The sequence below is a fragment of the Metopolophium dirhodum genome, chromosome 9 (genome assembly GCF_019925205.1).
Source record: "Metopolophium dirhodum isolate CAU chromosome 9, ASM1992520v1, whole genome shotgun sequence".
Lineage (NCBI taxonomy): Eukaryota > Metazoa > Arthropoda > Insecta > Hemiptera > Aphididae > Metopolophium > Metopolophium dirhodum.
The window spans coordinates 4,905,498-4,926,117 of NC_083568.1; the positions used below are offsets into that span (position 1 = coordinate 4,905,498).

The 20,620-nt window shown below is 30.1% G+C and overlaps 4 protein-coding genes across 13 annotated transcripts; 2 read left to right on the plus strand and 2 right to left on the minus strand.

Annotated features, from left to right (window-relative positions):
* Positions 1 to 17: 17 nt before the first annotated feature.
* LOC132951979 (rab GDP dissociation inhibitor alpha) lies at positions 18 to 2,221 on the plus strand. The gene has a single exon (XM_061024070.1). The coding sequence runs from the start codon at positions 408 to 410 to the stop codon at positions 1,731 to 1,733; it is 1,326 nt and encodes a 441-aa protein (XP_060880053.1). The 5' UTR covers positions 18 to 407; the 3' UTR covers positions 1,734 to 2,221.
* A 1,259-nt stretch (positions 2,222 to 3,480) lies between these two features.
* LOC132951978 (E3 UFM1-protein ligase 1 homolog) lies at positions 3,481 to 8,401 on the minus strand. 2 transcript variants are annotated; one of them, XM_061024069.1, is made up of 14 exons: positions 8,283 to 8,384; positions 8,088 to 8,208; positions 7,843 to 7,988; positions 7,207 to 7,451; positions 6,944 to 7,136; positions 6,225 to 6,371; positions 5,802 to 5,977; positions 5,566 to 5,745; positions 5,327 to 5,467; positions 4,740 to 4,969; positions 4,395 to 4,668; positions 4,170 to 4,327; positions 3,834 to 4,048; positions 3,481 to 3,764 (listed from the first exon to the last, which is right to left on the minus strand). In XM_061024069.1, exons 2-14 carry the CDS (start codon positions 8,165 to 8,167, stop codon positions 3,646 to 3,648), a joined length of 2,304 nt encoding a protein of 767 aa, XP_060880052.1. In that variant the 5' UTR covers positions 8,168 to 8,208; positions 8,283 to 8,384; the 3' UTR covers positions 3,481 to 3,645. The 2 variants fall into 2 exon arrangements, with proteins under 2 accessions (XP_060880052.1, XP_060880051.1); XM_061024068.1 differs by having other exon boundaries at positions 8,088 to 8,401.
* A 207-nt stretch (positions 8,402 to 8,608) lies between these two features.
* LOC132952273 (protein lifeguard 4-like) lies at positions 8,609 to 13,456 on the plus strand. Of its 9 annotated transcripts, none has more exons than XM_061024516.1 (9): positions 8,609 to 8,828; positions 9,611 to 9,758; positions 9,826 to 9,920; positions 10,987 to 11,100; positions 11,169 to 11,277; positions 11,367 to 11,472; positions 12,280 to 12,434; positions 13,115 to 13,247; positions 13,318 to 13,456. In XM_061024516.1, the coding sequence occupies exons 3-9, from the start codon at positions 9,899 to 9,901 to the stop codon at positions 13,432 to 13,434; spliced, it is 756 nt and encodes a 251-aa protein (XP_060880499.1). In that variant the 5' UTR covers positions 8,609 to 8,828; positions 9,611 to 9,758; positions 9,826 to 9,898; the 3' UTR covers positions 13,435 to 13,456. The 9 variants fall into 9 exon arrangements, with proteins under 9 accessions (XP_060880499.1, XP_060880507.1, XP_060880501.1 ...); XM_061024524.1 differs by having other exon boundaries at positions 9,611 to 9,745; XM_061024518.1 differs by having other exon boundaries at positions 9,611 to 9,741.
* Positions 13,372 to 16,209, minus strand: LOC132952272 (elongation factor G, mitochondrial). Its single transcript, XM_061024515.1, has 2 exons — positions 16,010 to 16,209; positions 13,372 to 15,927 (listed from the first exon to the last, which is right to left on the minus strand). Exon 2 carries the CDS (start codon positions 15,904 to 15,906, stop codon positions 13,669 to 13,671), a length of 2,238 nt encoding a protein of 745 aa, XP_060880498.1. The 5' UTR covers positions 15,907 to 15,927; positions 16,010 to 16,209; the 3' UTR covers positions 13,372 to 13,668.
* Positions 16,210 to 20,620: the final 4,411 nt, after the last annotated feature.

The window sequence follows — 20,620 nt, forward strand, 5'->3', positions numbered from 1 at the left end:
AATTTTTTTATTGATATTTCCGATTGACGAATTTTCGTCGACGTCATTTATATAGTATAGCAATATATTGTGTACTATTACTATAGTAGTGTACAGACGTACACCTTATTGTGTCTAACTCTCTACCACAACAATTCGACGTTTTGCCAAACTCTTTTTGTTCGCGTCTGAAATATAAAAGGACACAGGTTCGTGACACGGGGAACGATAATAATAACAATCAATAACACACTTGCGACTCCGTCTAATAGCGCAGTCACAATTTATCGTCAATCGTTTCTGATTTCGTGTTCCCGTTGTTTTGTCCTGGGCCTATCCGATCGGAGCTTCAACCGGGCCACGGCGTCCAGTCAGGACACGCAGCGTGTCGTTGGCGCATCATAATAGATCGTAATTAATAAACAACGATGGACGAAGAGTACGACTGCATCGTGCTGGGCACCGGTCTCAAGGAATGCATCCTGTCCGGTATGCTGTCGGTTTCGGGAAAGAAAGTGTTGCACGTCGATCGCAATAAGTACTACGGCGGTGAGTCCGCATCGATCACGCCGCTGCAGGAGCTGTTCCAAAAGTTCGGCGTGAAAGAGCCCGACGAGAAGGAGCACGGGCGCGGCCGCGACTGGAATGTCGACCTGGTGCCCAAGTTCCTCATGGCCAACGGTCTACTGGTCAAGCTGCTCATACACACGGGCGTGACGCGCTACTTGGAGTTCAAGTCGGTCGAGGGCAGCTATGTGTACAAGGGCGGCAAAATCTACAAGGTGCCGGTCGACCAGAAGGAAGCGCTGTCGTCTGATCTGATGGGAATATTTGAGAAGAGGCGGTTCAGAAATTTCCTGATATTCGTGCAAGACTTCCAGGAGAACGACCCCAAGACATGGAAGGATGTCGACCCGCAGCGCATGTCCGCCTATCAGCTGTACACCAAGTTCGGTTTGGACAAGAACACTCAGGACTTCACCGGCCACGCTCTGGCTCTCTATCTTAATGATGACTACGTCAACGAACCCGCTGCCAATTTGATCAGACGCATCAAATTGTACAGTGATTCTCTAGCTCGTTATGGAAAAAGTCCGTATCTGTATCCTTTGTACGGGCTCGGAGAACTACCTCAAGGTTTTGCTCGTCTCAGTGCTATTTATGGTGGTACTTACATGTTGAATACTCCCGTTGATGAAATCGTTTTTGAAGGATCGAGCGTTGTTGGCATTAAAAGTGGTGGTGTTGTCGCTAAGTGTAAACAAGTTTTCTGTGACCCGTCCTACATAAAAGAAAGAGTAAAAAAAACAGGTCAAGTAATCCGTTGCATATGCTTATTAAATCATCCTATACCAAACACCCGTGACGCTCTTTCTACTCAGATCATTATTCCACAGAACCAGGTCAACCGTAAGTCTGACATTTATGTTTCGTTAGTAAGCAACACCCATCAAGTGTCTGCACAAGGATGGTTTATTGCTATGGTTTCTTCCAAAGTTGAAACTAGTAACCCAGAATTGGAGATCAAGCCTGGTTTGGATTTGTTGGGATCTATCAAACAGAAATTTGTATCCATTTCTGATTATTATGAACCTATTGACGATGGAAAGGACAGCAAGTTATTTATTTCAAAGTCGTACGATGCTACATCACATTTCGAGACAACATGCTTGGACGTTTTGGATATTTACAAACGAGCCACTGGAGAAGAATTTGATTTTTCTAAAATTAAACTAGAAAGTGAAGATGTTTAATAATTTACAAAAATGCATTTTTATTATATATTATTATTATTCTATCTCAATGAGAAATTGTTTCTATTTCATATTATCTCTTAATCAGTTTATTGCCAAATATTGATCTAAATCATTTTTGAGAATTGAAAATATCATTGCTGTCAAATTATGAAAATTTTTCCAATGGATGATGTAGGTGCCTAAAGTTAAGAATATTATTGTAGAAATATCTTATTAATTTAAAACAACGTTCATCAACAACCCTTTAGATAATCATAAAAATATTTAACATATATGAATATTATACAACTTTTTGTAATTATTATTTTATTTCTATTATTTTATTCTTTTTGTAAAAAAATGTTTATTATAAGTTGTACCTGTTTTTTTTTTAAAAGTCATTTTTATTGGCATTATCACGTAATTATGTTAATGGGCGATTTTCTTTATGTATGAAAAATTTCGTGGTGTCAATATAAAATTTTAATAAACCTACAAAAATTATAGTTTTTGTACGCTTTTGAGTCACATTGGCCATTGTGCATAATATGTTCAGCTTTAATTGATAGTTTTAAATAATTGTTCTATAGTAGTTAACAAAAAAGTACAGTTTTGTTCTTTTATAATTATCCCCAGATATTTAATCAAATCATTAATTTTATCATTAGTATTATAGAACTGATGTCTACATGATATAAAATGTCATATCTTAACAACTTTAATGACACTATATTTGAGATTGATTCAAATTGGTTTGTGCATTGATACTGGTTTTATATTAATGTAATTGGTATATTTTCTCTTTATTTATCTAGTGAGGTAATGCTATGAAGTATAATTATCCAGTAAAATGAAAACTAAATACAATTTCTACTGAACTTTGTATATTAAGATTGTTTACAGTATTCGTGTCTCGTGAATAAATATTTCCAGTGATAATGTCTCCAGAGAGTATCGAGTTGTGCTAGCTGATTGCAATCGTATTCTCTGAACACATGATTTAGAATAAATTACTATGTTATGGCATTTTATACATTTGTCCTAATATTAAATTCAATGTCTATTTTATCTTGTAGAATAATTTTCCTTTGGGGGACGGAGTTCAATCCTCGGTCATGGGCGGCATTTTTCTTCGGACAAGACAGTCTTGTCACGGTGTCCGGAGAACAAGTGCTGCCATCCCCCACCCGGGCATGGCAGATACCTACAGGTTCCCAAATCAAAAATTCTGCCAAAACTAACACACACGTGTTCCTCCCCTTACCGACATAAAAACCTACAAAACAAAAATAGCTAATAGCCTTATAAGCCGGCCTCAAGATCAATTAAAAAAAAAAAAATTATCTTTTTTTTTCAAGAGTAATGTCAAATCCTGAGAATCGTACACAAATTGTCTGAATTACCATGTTAATAGATTAACAATATTCAAACATGTCGAGTTCAGGAAAGGTCGCAGCAACCATTCTATATTATTTTAAATGTCATCATAGCTCAAAAACTTATAAGTAAGCCAATTATAATTTTATAGATTATGATTATGCTGTGTCATGTACTAATGACTGTGAATGTGAAATACAAAAACAATATAAAACTGCACAAACATTGTGGCATTCTATATCATTCAAATGGTGAACAACATTTTGACCTGTACAAATTACACAAAATTATTGTAAATATGTACTTCTAAATTCTAACCCTAAACCAACACACTTAATGATAATATATTATTCTTATCACTATTAAATTACATTTAATATGACATATTGACATAATTATAATACAATTTATTATATAATATAATCTTATCAATTTTCAATAATAATTTTATTTAATAACAAGGCAAGTGCAACTACTAGGCCATGAAGTAAATATAATGTAATATCTCAGGGCTGGCTGTTATAAATAACATTCAAAAAACAATTTTAAGATCTTAAGACTTTTTAAAATTTATCACGAGGTTTTTCACATTGCACGTAGTTTCTTCTAGTTTTGATTTAATATTATTTTTTTCTTCAGGATCTTCTGCTTTCAAGAGTTGTACAACAAGATCTTAAAAATACAGAATGATATTCTTGTTTAGTAAACACCGTACAATAAAAAACACTTTAAGAATCATACCATGGTAATTTTGTAGAACAGAAAAGTCCTGATCACTTATGTGTTTTTGTAAAAATCCCAAGAGGACAGATACAAATTTCCCCGAGACTTTAATCATTGTCTGTGTAATAGATTGGAAAAGTATTTGTGTAGCAATTAAAAGTACTTGTGCACTGTCATCCTCAATGTCCGATAGCGATTTCAAAAGAAGTTGACGATTATTTTGTAAATGTTCCCTAACAAACAACAAGTGGTTAAAAACTTAAAAATGTGTACACGTGTATGTAAGTAGATCATAATTTTAAGAAAAAGGGTAATATAAATAATGTATTATGTATATATTTACTTTATAAGTACCTTTCTTTTTTACGATCGTGTTTTTTTTGTACAATATCTACAGAAGACAATAACTCATCGACAGCTTCATGGAAATCATCAATCAGTTTAGATGTCAATGATTTTTGAAGTTTTTCAATGGCATCTTCGACTTGTTTATCATACTGGTTAGATTTTGACTGACAAATAATAAAATTGCTTATCATAGAAATTAATGTAACTATTAGAGTTATTCATATATACTACCTCTGAGTTATGTTCTTTATTCTGTGCTACATAGCATTTAACTATTTCTACAATCTCTCCACCAATAGATTTTAACAAGAATGACATGAGCTGTCCTTGAGTTTCAGTACTATCAAATTTTTGAATACCTTTAATATATTGATGTAAATCAAGCAAAAGTAATAAAAGTTTGTCTCGAAAGTCCTGATGTACTTTACGACGATCACCCATCCGGTTTGCCATTACTTGATCATACATTTCTTGTGATCTCCTCAGAGCTTCTTTATTCAAAATTCTAAAACGAAGAGTTATATTCAATTTTTTTTTATGTATTTTTATTTAATTATATTGACATATATGTATTACGGGTAGAGATATGAAACAATTTTTTCTATTAAAGAATTCTTATCTTCGTCAACATCTTTAAATGTTTCATCGTTTTCTAAATTTTCTCTAATTTCATCTGCGTTAACAATTTCCATCATAAATTGTTCACTAGCAACTACTTTATTTTCCTGTTCGTCAGAATCAGAATCATGTTGTTTTGATTTTTGTCCATATTTTTTTTTAACAGCCTTTATCTTAGTTTCTCGTCCCTAAAATAAGATAGATTTGTTATTTAATTCTATTGTAGTGAGAATCAAATATAAATAATAACAGCAAAATAATGTAAGCAAATTTAACTATTAATTAAAACTGCTTAAAAATTATATTTTTAGTCTTAACACGTTGACTGCGTATGTCTTTTTGCAGTTTTCTCCCAGTGCGTATGATAAAAGTAAAAACAAGTCTAATAAAAAAATACAATAAAAAAAACTGCTCTTAACGACGTATGAATACATATTTAAAAACATCCAGCCACGCGTAAGGAATAATAAACCATTAACTTTAAATATATATTGGACGCCAAATGGCTCAGTACACATTCAACTTGTTAAATCAAAATTAATTACCTGTGTTCCACCACCGTGTTTTCCGCCAGATTTTTTTTTACGTTCTTCTTTTCGGCTGAGTTCTGGATTTTTATCCTCTGCAAGCTTTTGTTGGATTTTCCAATTTATCAAAGCATTTGCATATTCTCCAGACTCAATAATCTAAAATTAACATTAACATAATTTTTACAGTTAAGTATGATGTTTATAATTGATTATTATAAAAATATTATATAGACCACAGTAAAAGTTAACAATACCTTTTTTACTTTTGTATCTAATGTATTGATTATACGTTCAGATTGCACTTCTATAAATTTATCAGTTACCAATGCAGTATCATCAAAAATTTGAAAACCCTTTGATATTTTATTTTTTTTTAACAAATATTCCAAAACCAATACTCCGTCTTTTGTGTCAAAAATTACTGGGACAAAATCCTAAACATCAATCATATACATTTATATTTAAAAAAAATAGAGGAGATAAAACAAACCATGATATCAATCCAAGTTCCCGCTGAAATACATTCCTCTATAGCAGCAGAAATATCATCTAATATTTTGGGACCAACAGAACATGTGGTCAATGCAATTAATTCTTTCCCAAGTTGCATACGTGAAACATAAGAAATAGGATCAGTTATACCAACGCTATTCATTGCTTCATAATCTGCAAATATTTTTAAGTAACATTAGTATTCGGTCAATTGCCATCAAGTGGAAGAATTTATTTAACACTTGAAGGGATTTTAAATAGACCTAAAAAGACATATTTTCATTCTGTACTGAATATAATATTTTTGTACTGAAATTTTAAATAAAACCATAATGGGTGGCAATTGTTTGCCATTCCTAAAGAATGGTTACAAATTACATAGATTTACAAACATCATTATAATACTTAGATAATTATATACCTAAATAGTTATTGTTGGTGTAGAAATTCATAACCCAATTATTTAGAGTTTTAGTATGTATGTTTGGAACATATGTACATGAATTTCCAATTCGGTCTGTTAACATCCCAGGTACTTGTTTTTCTGCTAACAAACTCTCAAATACAGCTGAAATATACAAATTAAAAAAAATTATTACATACATTTTTTTCTTCTAAAATTGTTTATCATATTAATTAGGTTACCATATGCAGTAGAAATGACCATCTGCGTTGTAAGTATTTAACAACTTAAAGAGAATAACAATGAAGATTTGTTTTACTAATTGTTAGTACATAATAACATGAGTTGGGTTAGCATAAGGCAGTGGTTCTCAATAATTAGTATGAAGCCACGGACCCCTATCTAAAACTTAATTGGTCTGGGGACCCCTCTATTGTAAGACTTACTTTTCAATTTGAATAAATTAATACCTTTTTCAGGGTAAATCGAGTTTCAATAGTCCAAAAATAACCGGAATTTGACGGCTATGCATTTAATGATTTCACTAAATTAAAATAAAAGTAAAAAATCACTACAGTACTACAAAACCGCAGACCCCCTAACGTCAACAGGCCCTTGGGGGTCCGAGGACAATCAGTTAGGAACCACTGGCATAAGGTATCTAAATATTAATGTGTTTTAAACATAACAAACAATATTGAATATGGCAAAAAAATATGATAAATAATTGTACTTACTAAAAAATTCTTTTTCATCAAGAGAACATTGATTTATAATAGCTGTACATAAGACTGGCCGAGTAGTAGCTAGAAGAGCTCCTCTAACAATTCTTTTAATAGAATTAAAGTAAGAATCGGTGTAATATAAGTATGGATTGTTTTTATTTTTGTGTAGATTAAAAGCCAAATTTTTATTGCGTTTTTCAAGCATCTGAATTGTAAATTATTTATTATTATTATTATGACAATTAATTCAAGAAGATAAAAAAATTTTGTTTTACCGAATCAATTATATCCACAGGCAAATCAAATTGCTGAGATATTTTTAAAGAATTTATGTGTCCATTTTGTTCCAGTTTGTCAAGTACGTCCTCAGCAATCTGATCCAAATAAGTCAATCCAATCAATTGACCATGAACAATACAATAATCATCAGGTTCATCCTTTGCTAATTTTTCACACAAGTTTGAAGCAACGTCTGGATCAACTTTTAAAGCTCTAGCAGCATCTAGTATGTTTATACGACCTAGAAAATGTATTCTCATCACTCTGATTACTAAATATATATGTACTTAATATTTTTTTTTTATTGTAGTTTTACAGGCAATACATATCAATTTTAAAGGCCAAAATCAAAGGATTAAAATAAAACTTGGATGATAACTGACAAGTGACTTAAATAAAAGTGTACATACATCTTTTTGTTAATACTTAATTATATCAATATTGAATACCTACATATTTATTAATATAGTCTTATATATTTTGTTAGGTTGTTCTTCTTTGTTAAATAATCAACTATGTCAACAAACACATAAGCAGACTATCAAGGCAGACATCTCGCACAAATATACATAAAATGTATTGTAACTTAGAATATTTGTTAAAAATATTTAGATATATATTATAATACACACCTCCTTGGACATAGGCTTCATCTTTTAATTCCTTGGTCAAATGTACTGGTGTTACATATTCTTTACCATCAGTTGTGAACACTACATCCAATAATTTGGTACTGATCAATTTCGCAACTATTTCTACACAATTTCTTTCCCCTAGTCTTAGAAGACAAAAAAATAACAAAATAAAATGAGATTGTGTGCATGTTATATTATGTTGTATATGCACCTAAGAAAGAGTACACGGTAACAAAAATTACCTCTGGGACGAAGTGGTCAACTGAATACGTTGGAAGTCAGCAGCCAACAATTTTACTTCGTTCCAATCACTCGACGACATGATGAATTAGTTAAGTTTTCAGATACTTATTAAAGTACCTACTAAATAAGAATAAGACGATATCGATCAGTCGTACGAAGTTTACGTTCAACGTCTACTGTTATAATCATATAACCATATAAGATATTAAGATGTCTCCACTCTTCAGTACTCAGTTGTAGTTCTGTCGTAAGTTCTCACTAGTTACTAGTTCTTACTTCTTCCTCCTAAATTCTCATTTCTCTTAAGTTGACTAGTTGAGTGATAATATTGCCACGATAACGGATAAACCGACAACGTTTAGTGGCACGAATTGATAAAAAGCACGGATATCTATATCCGTGATAAAAAGTGCCACGACATTGATAACAATATTTTCAACCACGGGTAGCCTCAGGGCCAGCTGTAATGCTGTATAGCCAGAGTGACGATACCTTATCAATACACCTTGGGATTGAGTGATTGACGTTTTGACGGTCTATACAGTATACTCGTAGAATATTATAATATCCAATGGTATACTTGTCTGTGGACCATAGAACAATATGCTGTGGACTATATGGTCCTAAACTCCTAAGCCTATGCCTAACTACTCTAGAGGCCTACCTGTTGGCTGTGTGCGCGTATGTCTAGACGAGCGGTTCAAAGTGTTTACAGTAAGCATATGCACTGAGTACTGACGGTAAATAAGCTCCCATGTCGAACATATATTGTTCTGTCGTTCTGTGATTTAATATAATATACCTTAACAGTTAAAACCACGAATTGACCTAATCTAACCACTATATCTTAATTTTTTACGAAATTGCGAGTCCCGCTGATATTGTGTTACTTAATAGTTATTACTTATTAGTAAATTTAATTGTAATTGGTTTGGACAATCTGGACTAATAAATAAATAAAATCTGTATTGCTGCCAATTTGCCATTAGTTTTACATAGAAAAGAATATAATAATTTTTATAGTTTTCTACTTTTCTAGCTATATTGTAAATATGTTATAATATAAACCTTTGTTTTTACAGTTTAGTACGAATAAGATAGTATAAAATTCGGGCTATCTATTTAGTAAGTGGTAATTATTAATTAATACCAAGGTAGTCCATCATAATATCATATTTTAGTCTAGTCTTCTATCTTAGTCCGTGAGTCACTTTGCTGTGATTTATACTAACCATCAGAAATTCTGAATAATTTCAGTAAGTTGGGTGATTTGTTATTTGAATTTTAAACTATTCTGTCGTTATTAAAACCTTTTTCAGTAGCTACTTCAAGTTTTTAAAATGTTATTAGGTACAATGTTTGCTTAATTGTACAATACGATAATACGATTATAATTATATGTCATCAGTTAACTATCTTGGCTATCCTGATCCTCGTTGAAACATTGTTATTTGCTACTTTAAATACAAGATTTAATGCTATAATGTTCTTAGCAGTTTAATGTTTATTGTATATTTTATAGGTACTACAATGTATTCTAAGTATTTATGACTGAAGATCTACAAGATAATCATGTATACACATAATTTTGTCAATTTGATAACGAGCAATTATAAAATATAATATCATTATCTAATTATTGCTGTAGGTAAAGTAGGTAGTAGACAGTAGTAAGTACTTGTACTGATAATTAATATAATATGTATAATAAATTGTATTTTTTTTCTTTTTTTCAAGATCAATATTTGACAAAAGAATTTTCATCACATTGCTTGTGTAAATTTAGGCGATACATTGATCAACTGTGATTATGGATGATGTAAATTATTTGGGTAATTATAATTGATAACCAAGTTACATCTTCAAATTTAGTAAAATTATTTAATTTCCAATATAATTTAATGTTTATCTAGGTAGTGCTAGTTTCAACTTGGAAAGTTAACATAATATATATCCTTTAGTCTCAATAATGTAATAATATCCCTATATTTATTGTTGAGTAAAATGTAATAGGTACCTACCTCCTTTAAGATAACTACTGTGTTTTACATTTTAGTTGAATAATTTAACTAAGATGAATTATATATAATAGTATGTCAATATTGTCATATTCAGTAATAAATATGTAATTTTGATACAAAAAAAAAAATAATGATATTATGATATTTATGTTAAATACCTATTTATTTTTTTCTCATTATTATTATACATCAATTTTATAAAATGCATTAAAATAAAACTAATTTAATTAGTTTGAAAGGTTTTTTATATTGGTAAACCATATAAACGATAAGCATAATATTTTTTTACAGACATATTCCCCCTTAATATGCTGGTTTTGTAGAATTATGACAAACCCGTATAGAAAATTAATTTCTATGTTATCTGTAATTACTTACTAATTACATCTTGTAATGTTGTCTTTTATTTTTAAAAATAAATCATTTAATTATTTTGATTAAATATGGCAAAAGCATAATTTCTGCAGTGTTTTTTCACAAAATTGCATCTACATCAGTAAAATATATGATATTATAATTTATATTATAATAGTAAACATTTTATTTTTAAATTTACTGATATGACTATAATATACCATGTAATTAATGATTTCTTAATTTTAAATCACTTTTAAAAATGAACACATAATAATATGACTATTGACTTCGTATGATGAAGGCAACACCTAACACTTATTAATTAATATAGTTACTGCCTTTAACTAAAGTCAATTTATATGTAATCCAAATATGTATCGAATTCATATTTTATGACCGTGAAAATAATTTTATAATTTACTACATAATATAAGATAGGTTAGGGTAGTACATATGATGGTATGTATGTGATTTCTTTATTAATTTTTTTTAAATTATTTATTTCAATGATTTTTTATAGGTAAAGAATTTGACAACTATTATGGTGTTGTTTTTACAAACAACAAAGAAGACAAAATAAATAGCTCATATCATTTATTAAATACAGAGAAGCAACATGTAAAAGTATGCCAGGGTAATTCAAGGTTCACATTTTCAATGTATTTTAATATAATTCTATTGATCTTGTTATTTTTCTTTTAGTGTTTTTAAGAAAAGTGTTTTCATTATTGATACTTCAATTGTTTGCATTCAACTTTATGGGATTTTTTTGTTTATTTACACCAAAAATACGTTTTTTTATTTATAACTTGTAAGAAAAGAAATATTTAAATGTAATTTAATGTGTCTCAATCCTTGCTTTAATCCCTTAATCAATAATTTAAAATTTTTATGTTTCAGTGAATATATGTTATCAATTACATTAATATTAAATGTGGTTGTACTTATTTTTTTACACATGAACCGCAAGCATTATCCTGCTAACCTTATAATCTTAATAATTTTTGTAAGTATGCAAGATTTTTAAATTTCATTCGCAGACCTAACCTTTTAATACTATTACTGAGCGTGGTATACAGTGTGAGGCTAAGAGGTACCACTAAATATTTCAGTTCGATGACCTTGTATTGAAATGGGGTTTTCGGTGGATGACGGATAGTACTTAAATACACATTTTTAGATAAATTTCAAACTTTTAACACTTTGGTTATGCGCATGCGCGATACACCTTACTTTTTTTTATAGTAACATCAATTTTATTTTACATACTAGGATAGAGTATTTCTTTTAACAATTTATGTATAAATGTTTTTTTCTAAATTTAATATTTACGAAGAATAAATGTATAACGAACAGGAATTAAAGGGTGCAAACAGGTATTTAACAATATTAGATATTAATAAGTAACAATAAGTTGAATTTAGTTTAAATTTCGTCAAAAACAAATTACTCGTAAATATTAAATTTCATATGCCAATTTTGTAATTAGTAAAAAACTTTTTATCCATAAATTATTTAGAAAAAAATACTCTATCCTAGTATGTAAAATAAAATTGATGTTGCTATAAAAAAAAGTAAGGTGTATCGCGCATGCGCGTAACAAAAGTGTTAAAAGTTTGAAATTTATCTGAAAATGTATATTTAAGTACTATCTGTCATTCAGTAAAAACCCCATTTCAATACAAGGTCATTAAACTGAAATATTTAGTGGTTCCTCTTAGCGTGAACACACTGTAGATATAATTATGCTGTATAACATAACATAAACTGTAATAATTTTAGAATTTAATTAATTTTAAAACCTTAAATGTAGACTGTTATAGAAGCTTGTACTGTAGGAATTGTAGTCACATCATTTGATTTATTTATACTGCTGCAAACATTATTACTCACCTTAGTTTCAATGATAGCAACAACATTATATTTGAGTAAAACAAAGAGAGTGGGTTTATCATTGACTGAATATTGGTGAGTGTTTTAAGTTTGGTAGCTATTACCATACGTAATGGTGTTTTAATATTACATCTGGTCCAGTAGCGTCATTTCAGTTTTCAATTGAAGGGGACAAAAGTTTTGACTAGCCTTAATGGGTAACTTAAAAAAAAAAAACGCTCTCAGATACATGATAATGTTTCTTTTCCTTCTTAAAACACACACTACACACACATACCAACTTTCATGCTTTTTCTTCAAAATATAAATATATTCCAACTATTAATTATTAATTGCCAATTTACCATCATGACAATAATTTCTTAGTAGGTATACAATATACTTAATATTTTCTCATAATACTGGGAGTTCCGCTTAATGTGATCTCTGGTTTATAGAATCAACCGTTTATTGGAATAAAAAATGAAAATGAAAATCCCAAACCAAATATTATACTGAAAAAAGATGTCTCATGGAATCAACTGCTTAATAGAATCAAAAAGGCCTGCTGAACCAATGTGTTCATATTAAGCGGTACTCACTGTATTGTAAAAATAGGCTTTTCAATATAAAGATAGTAATGATTAAACGGAAACAACCAAGCACCGGACTACTTTTAAAATCAGACAAGGAAAAATGCCCTCTCCAAATGACGTCACTGATCCGGTCCTTTATATGCATTTACTTAATAAATAAGTTGTATTGTTCATTTTTAGCACTCTGCTGATTTTTACTATATTTTCGTCCGGTGTACTAGTACAAATTATACTGGGCAGTACTACGTATGAACTTGTATTCTCGGGTATCAGTTCATTATTATTTTCTATGTTCCTTGTACATGATGCTCAGGTAAAAAATTATAAAAAAATACTATATTTTTATTATAAAATAATAATGTATAAATTCTTGTCGTTCACAGAAATTGATGTGGAAATTACATCCTGAAGATTATGTTTACGGTACCATCAGTATATATTTTGATATAATCAATTTAATTCCTTATTTACTTCATAAAGTTTACAGCTTTAGGGTATAAAATATAATTTTAAAATCAAAAGACGTATAAGTTATATACATTTTTGTATTATTCTATAATTATTTTTAACAAAATAATACATATTTTTGGTTTATAATGCACATAAAAAAAAAATAATAATAATTTATAAATAAAATAATTATTTTATAACAGTTATTATCTTACAAATGTTTACAAGATGTACTAGAAAAAACAAAAAACAATTCAGTCAATGTAGCTAAAAATATTTTTATCTCATGACTTATTATTCTTTTTTGCATTAAGGAAAGCTTGTAGTTGACCTGTACTTTCTAAATAATTCATAACCACTTTTTCCTGAGTTTCTGGTGTTGTTGGCGAGTATCTAACATATTCCATGCTGAATTCTCCTTTACCTTGGGTTAATGATCTTAACTCTCCTGCAAATCCAAACATGCAGTTCAATGGCACCTCAGCATAAATTGTTACCCAATCAGAAGTTCCTTCACTTCCACTAATGATACCATTGCGTTTATTAAATTGGCCCATTACAGATCCTTGGAATTCTATGGGTACAACTGCTTCAACTTCCATGATTGGTTCTAATACTTGCCAAGCGGCTTCCTCATATGCTTGTTTAATAGCACCTTGGGTAGCTAGTATGAATGCCAACTCACTAGAATCCACAATGTGATGAGCTCCGTCTAATAACCTCAGACGTACACCCGATATTCTGTGGCCGGAATATAATCCTTTTTCCGCCATCATTTTGAAACCTTTTATTATTCCAGGAATGAACTGCTTAGGTACATTGGGTCCAGATGTTTCATCGACAAAATCTAAATTTGTATTTTCATTTGGTGGCAATGGCTCTAAAATGCCTATAACTCTGGCGTATTGCCCTTGACCACCGTGTTGCTTTTTATGGAAATAATCAAATTCAAAAGGAGACACCAACGTCTCTCGGAACGCAACTTTCGGTTTTCCTAATGTAACTGGACAATTGTATTCTTTTTGCATTCTCTGGCCATAAATTTCCAAATGCAATTCACCCATACCAGAAACTATAGTTTCTTTGTTGTCTGCATCGTATTGGAATTTGAAAGTTGGATCTTCTTTAGTAAATCGAGCTACTGCTTTACTGAAATTGTCCCTATCTTTTGTGTTGACTGGTGAAATAGCCATGGACACAACTGGATCTGGTACAAAAATAGATTCTAACGAAATGTTGAGTTTTTTATCAACAATAAAAGTATCACCACTAGCACAATCCACACCAAAAAGTGCAAATATGTCACCAGCGTATACTTCATTGACTTCTTCCATTTGATCTGCGTGTAAACGTACCAACCTTGATAAACGTACCTTTTTAGACGTTCTAAAATTGTATATGGTGTCGCCTTTGGATAATTTACCCTGGTAACATCTCATATACGTCAACTGACCAAACCTCCCAGCTTCCAATTTAAAAGCTAAGGCAATGAATGGATGAGTTCCATCCCTTCTAGGATCTAATACTACTTTTGCAGGGTTATTAATATCATCAGTTGGCTGTAATGCCACATTTTCTACTTCTCCAGGATTTGGTAGATATGATAAAACGGCATCCAACAAGGGTTGAACACCTTTGTTTTTCAACGCTGTTCCAAGGAGAACTGGTGTAAATGTTCTTTTAATACAGCAACGCCGTATTGCGTCAATTAATTCTTGTTCAGTAGGAGTTTTTTCTTCAAGAAACATTTCTCCCAATTTTTCATCCACATTGGACACATGCTCAATTAATTCTTGACGTTTTTGTTCAGCTACTTTTTTCATATTTTCTGGAATATCGCCATATTCTATGTCATCCCCAAAATCACCATTAAAATAAATTGACCTCAAATGAATCAAGTCGACAATTCCTTTAACATTGCCTTCATTTTCAATTGGTAGCTGTAAAAATGCAGCGTTATGTCCAAGTTTACTTCTCAAATTAGCCAAAACTTTGTGTGGATTTGCCCCAAGTCTATCTAATTTATTAATAAAAGCTATACAAGGGACATTATAACGTTTCATTTGTCTATTAACTGTTAATGTTTGACTTTGTACACCCCCTACTGCACATAACACTAAAACTGCACCATCTAGAACTCTTAGTGCTCTTTCTACTTCAACTGTAAAATCAACATGACCTGGTGTATCGATAATGTTAATATTGTAATTTTTCCAAATTGTATAAGTAGCTGCAGATTGAATAGTTATGCCCCTCTGTCTTTCCAATTCCATTGAATCCATAGTCGCTCCCACATTGTCTTTACCTTTCACTTCATGCATTTTGGATATTTTACCTGTATAATACAAAATTCTTTCCGTCAATGTAGTTTTACCAGAATCTATATGTGCTGAAATTCCAATGTTTCGGATGTATTCCAATTGTTTGGTGTCATTGTTCTTTGAAACATTGCACATGCATCGTATCCACACATTGGCCTTTTTCAAAATGGCTTGTCTACCAAAATTAAGTCCAAAATACATTTTATTTTTACAGTATACAACCTGTAAACGATAATACCTATTATATACATCTCATCTAAGACAATAATCAGATATTATTAGCGTAATTAAACATAATACTCACTTAACCGTACTATTCGCCAATAAAAGGCAGGATCCAGGGTTTTAAAATAATAAAATTATTATGGCAAAGTTTTGAATGGTTCCGTTCTTGCTTATCTTTCGGCTTTGTGTTATCCATGAAGCACGATGAATTCTTTGATATTATCTATGACCATTATCACAGAATAATTATTATAATATTATTCTGTGACCACACTATGACCAAACCACGGATATCTTGGACCACGGACTAAGATATAATGGACTGGGAACGAGCAGCTTATCAGTGGCCTCGAAAGAATGTACAAGAGGCAAATGCGGGGGGTCGCAATCATAATTTAGAGTTTACAGCGCCATCTGTATAAAACACGGACTGAGGTACAAAATGTGACGCTAAATAAAACCACTGGTAGCGCTGAAAACATTCAATTCTGGGTGATTGATGATAACAGAGGAACCTTTTACTTGCTGTCCCCCGTTACCCGCCCACCATTTCGTTTCAAGTCCATTATAATATGCTGCGTACGCTAGGGTTGCTACTTTAACGCGCGTGGTATAGGGGTTATTCATGTTTGTTGCGTTTTTTGTAAAATATATAAACTATTTTAAACCACGACCCTCTTTAGATTTTATAGCTTGTATGATTACGCATTTATACATGTGCATAAGTGTATATTTCATAAACATGTTGTTCTTCGGAAACAAATTTGAGTGTAACGATGCAATATATATTATATATCGGTATAAAACTATAAAACGATCGTTCAAGAAAACACCTGTGGCCTGTGGGCCGTGAGTCGTATTTTAAATAGTGCCGGGCTCAGAATTGCTGTGAACAAACATAATATATAGGTATAAAATAACTAGATATATTATATAGGGTGCGTTCGACATGAGCGCTTATTTACTTTCAGTGCTTACGCTTATCGTATACGCTTTGAAAGTTTGAACCGTTCGTTTAGACATGAACGCTCACAGGCAGGCTTCTAGACGAACGAGAATATTGAATTTTATTGATGGCGCGAGCGTTACAACGTTATCAGTTAACATTACGCGTGTTATTTATCGTGTTATCTCTTATCATTTCACATTTGAGTGTACGCCTTGGGAATTAATTATAGCGGTCACGCTTTCACTGCTGCACTACCTCGCTGGAATAAGCGACCGTGAACGAAAAGTCATGACGTAACACCTGTTTTCAGTGACGTCACGGTTGTAATCTGATCGTTTCAATTCCCCAAGACGAACGGAAGCGTTCTAAGCGCCCATGTCGAACGCACCCATAGTGTAAACGGATTGTATAATTTAATTATCTAAACAAAAATAATATTTATGAAATATACATATATGGCATATGCACACGTATAAATCATACAAGCTATAAAATCTAAAAAAAAAGGTCATGGTTAAAAATAATGCATATATTTTCCAAAAAACGCAAAAAAAACATGAATAATTCTTATACTACTCGGGTTAATGTAGCAACCCTAGTTACGTACCTACGCAGCCTGTGCCTGTTTAATCGTCCGACTCATTTCGGTACGTTTTTTCCCCAAGAAAAAAAAAATCCCTGGAAAAGAAATCCCCAGACTACAATATTACTCACAACCACATGCAAAGGGTTGAACAAATATTTTTTTGAAACGTTAATATAAGTATCCATAATTACCACATTATTAATATTTAATTACAAATACGTATATTTTATATTATATTATACTATATTATATCATTCAAAAAAATTATAATATATAGTGGTTAGGCTAGTGGTTATATAGTGGTTAGAATATTAATGATAATATAAAAAATATTTTATTTTAAATTACTATAATATATTATATGTAATTCAATTTAACTACAAAAATTTGCAAATTATAATATTGTAGTTTAAAATTTTAGAAAATACTTATAATATTATATATATTAATTTTTTGAATGATATAATATAGTAATAATAAGTAATATAAAATATTCTTGTTAATTATTCGAAAATTAATTATAGTATAATATATATTAATTTTTTGAATGATATAATGTAGTATAGTATAATATAATATGAATCGCGGAAATTTTCACCCGACTGTTTTCGGTCTCGTAGGACATTTTTCCCCCGTTTATTTTTTAAAGTTTACTATTTATTATTTAATAATATTATTTTATTAATTAATATGATATTAATTTTTTGCCTATTATCTAATATCATCATAAATATAATAAATTATAGAGGTATATTTTTGATTAACTGAACTACTTGAATCAAATTCAAAAGCAATTATTAAGCCTAGAAAATATGTGTTTAGAAATAACAAAAGAATCAGTAATCAAATGTTTTTTTACAAATGTATAATTGTTATGTCGGATTTTTTACTAATTATTAATTATATTTTATTTTGTACTTATTTTTTTAAAAATTTTTATTGTTTCAAGTAATTGAGTGGATCAACCATAATATACATTTATAATATATTATATTTATAAAAATAAAGAAAAAATGTTTACCTATACTTAAAAAAAAATAATTTCATATTAAATAATAAATAATATTGTATTATTAAATTCAATATTATTAGTCAGCAATAAATCTAAAAAAAAAAAATTAGGGGGAAAATGTCCGGGGGTAAGTAAGCCCATTTACCATATAATATACGTATTTGTATTTAAATATTTATTATGTGGTAATTATAGATACTAATTAACGTTTAAAAAATATTTGTTCAACAATTTGCATGTGATGGTTGTGAGTAATATTCTATACCTAGTGACATTTTTTTTCCCTGGGTTTTTTATTTCACAATTCGTTTTTTATGCGGGCGGCCGAACGAGTTTGGTGTTGGCCTCCTTTTATTCTAGTCTTCAATCTTCATGGTAGTTTTCAGTAATTAGCAGTAGCTTAGTATAAAGTCTATGGATTTTATAATAATTATAAGATTTTTTCCGTTATACGTATACCCAAGGTGGATATATATCCACGTCACGTATACCATATCCAACTTTACGGGACACCCGCGTGGGACTTTATAGTGGGAGCTTTGTATTAAATTTTCAAGCTTTTTTTACCTAACAAATAGAATTTTATTGACATTCAGAGAAAAAAAAGTGGGTAAGTGGATGTCGCACTGCTATACAGTAGGTCACAAGTGGGTCACTGTAATGGATGGTGTTAAATTTGAATTCAATGATATAATATTGTACCTATAAGAAAAACGATTCTGAGCGAAAACGGTCAGTCAGTCTATGGTATTACCAAGTATATTTGATGATATTATTGTGAATAAAGTAATTTATATATAACCTATTTACGTGGAGCCTTGTTTTAAATTTTCAATCCTTAGCCATAAAAGTAGAACATTTTATACATTTTTAACTACAAAATAATTAATAAATTATAAATTTGATAAATGTTGTCAAAATTTGAACTTTAAATGCTTACAAAAAAAAATTGTGCCTATGTATTTTTAATAATTTTCAACTGCTATTGTAACAATATATCAGGAGCCTTGCATTAAATTTTCACGCTTTTTTACCCAACAAATAAAATTTTATTGATATTTATAGAAAAAAAAACTAAAAAAATTGAAAACTGACAATGTTCGTAAACAGCTCAAAAAGAGTCAAAATATTTTCAAAATTGTATGGTGTATAGAAAATGCTAATACAAACATTCAGTGAAATTTTCAAGTATCTACAGTCATTTGTTTTTTAATTACAATAAAATAAGAAAATTGTTACATGAGAAATCGAGTGAATATCAAATGTTGTAAAAATATAAATTTCAGACGCTCATAAAAATTTAATTTAAGTTTCTTGTAGACATTTTTTTTTTGATAAAGGTAGACAAACTTATGAGTAATATTATATTACATTATCAAATCTTAGATTTAAAAAGAAAAATTTTTATGAATTCTCAAAATAATTTGCTAATTTTCGTGATTTTTCCGTATTTTGTCAAAATTTGAACTTTAAATGCTTATAAATAAAAACTGTGACTAAGAATTTTTAATTTTTTTCATCTGCCTTTGAAACAATAACCTAGGAGCCTTCTATTAAATTGTCAAGCTTTTTTACTCAACAGATAAAATTTAATTGATATTTATAGAAAAAAAAACTAAAAAAATTGAAAACTGAAAATGTCCGGAAACAGCACAAAATAAGTCAACATATTTGGAAAATGTTCTGGTGTATTGAAAATGCTAATATATACATTCAGTCAAAATTTCATTTGTCATTTGTTTTTATGTTACACCAAAAACCAAAATCGATTTTCTCGAAAACAGATTTTGCGTAAAAATTCCCGTTTTTCCTTAATTTTTCTTTTGTTTTTCACGTCGCTTTTGAAAACTACTGGGAAATTTTTACTTTTGACACCCCAAAGTACCAACTATATTCACTTTCCTATCAGAAAAGTTACTGTTGAAGAAAATCCAAGCACTTTTACTGTCCTAAAAGGTGATGACAGACACAAAAAAAAATTTTAAAAAAAACACACCATTGTAAAATCAATACATTCATCGTTCCACTCGGAATCTAAAAAACTTATAAAATTGGAAACTGAAAATGTCTTAAACAGTTTAAAACAAATCAAAATATTTTGAAAATTGTATCGTGTATAGAAAATGCGAAACACGTATACCTA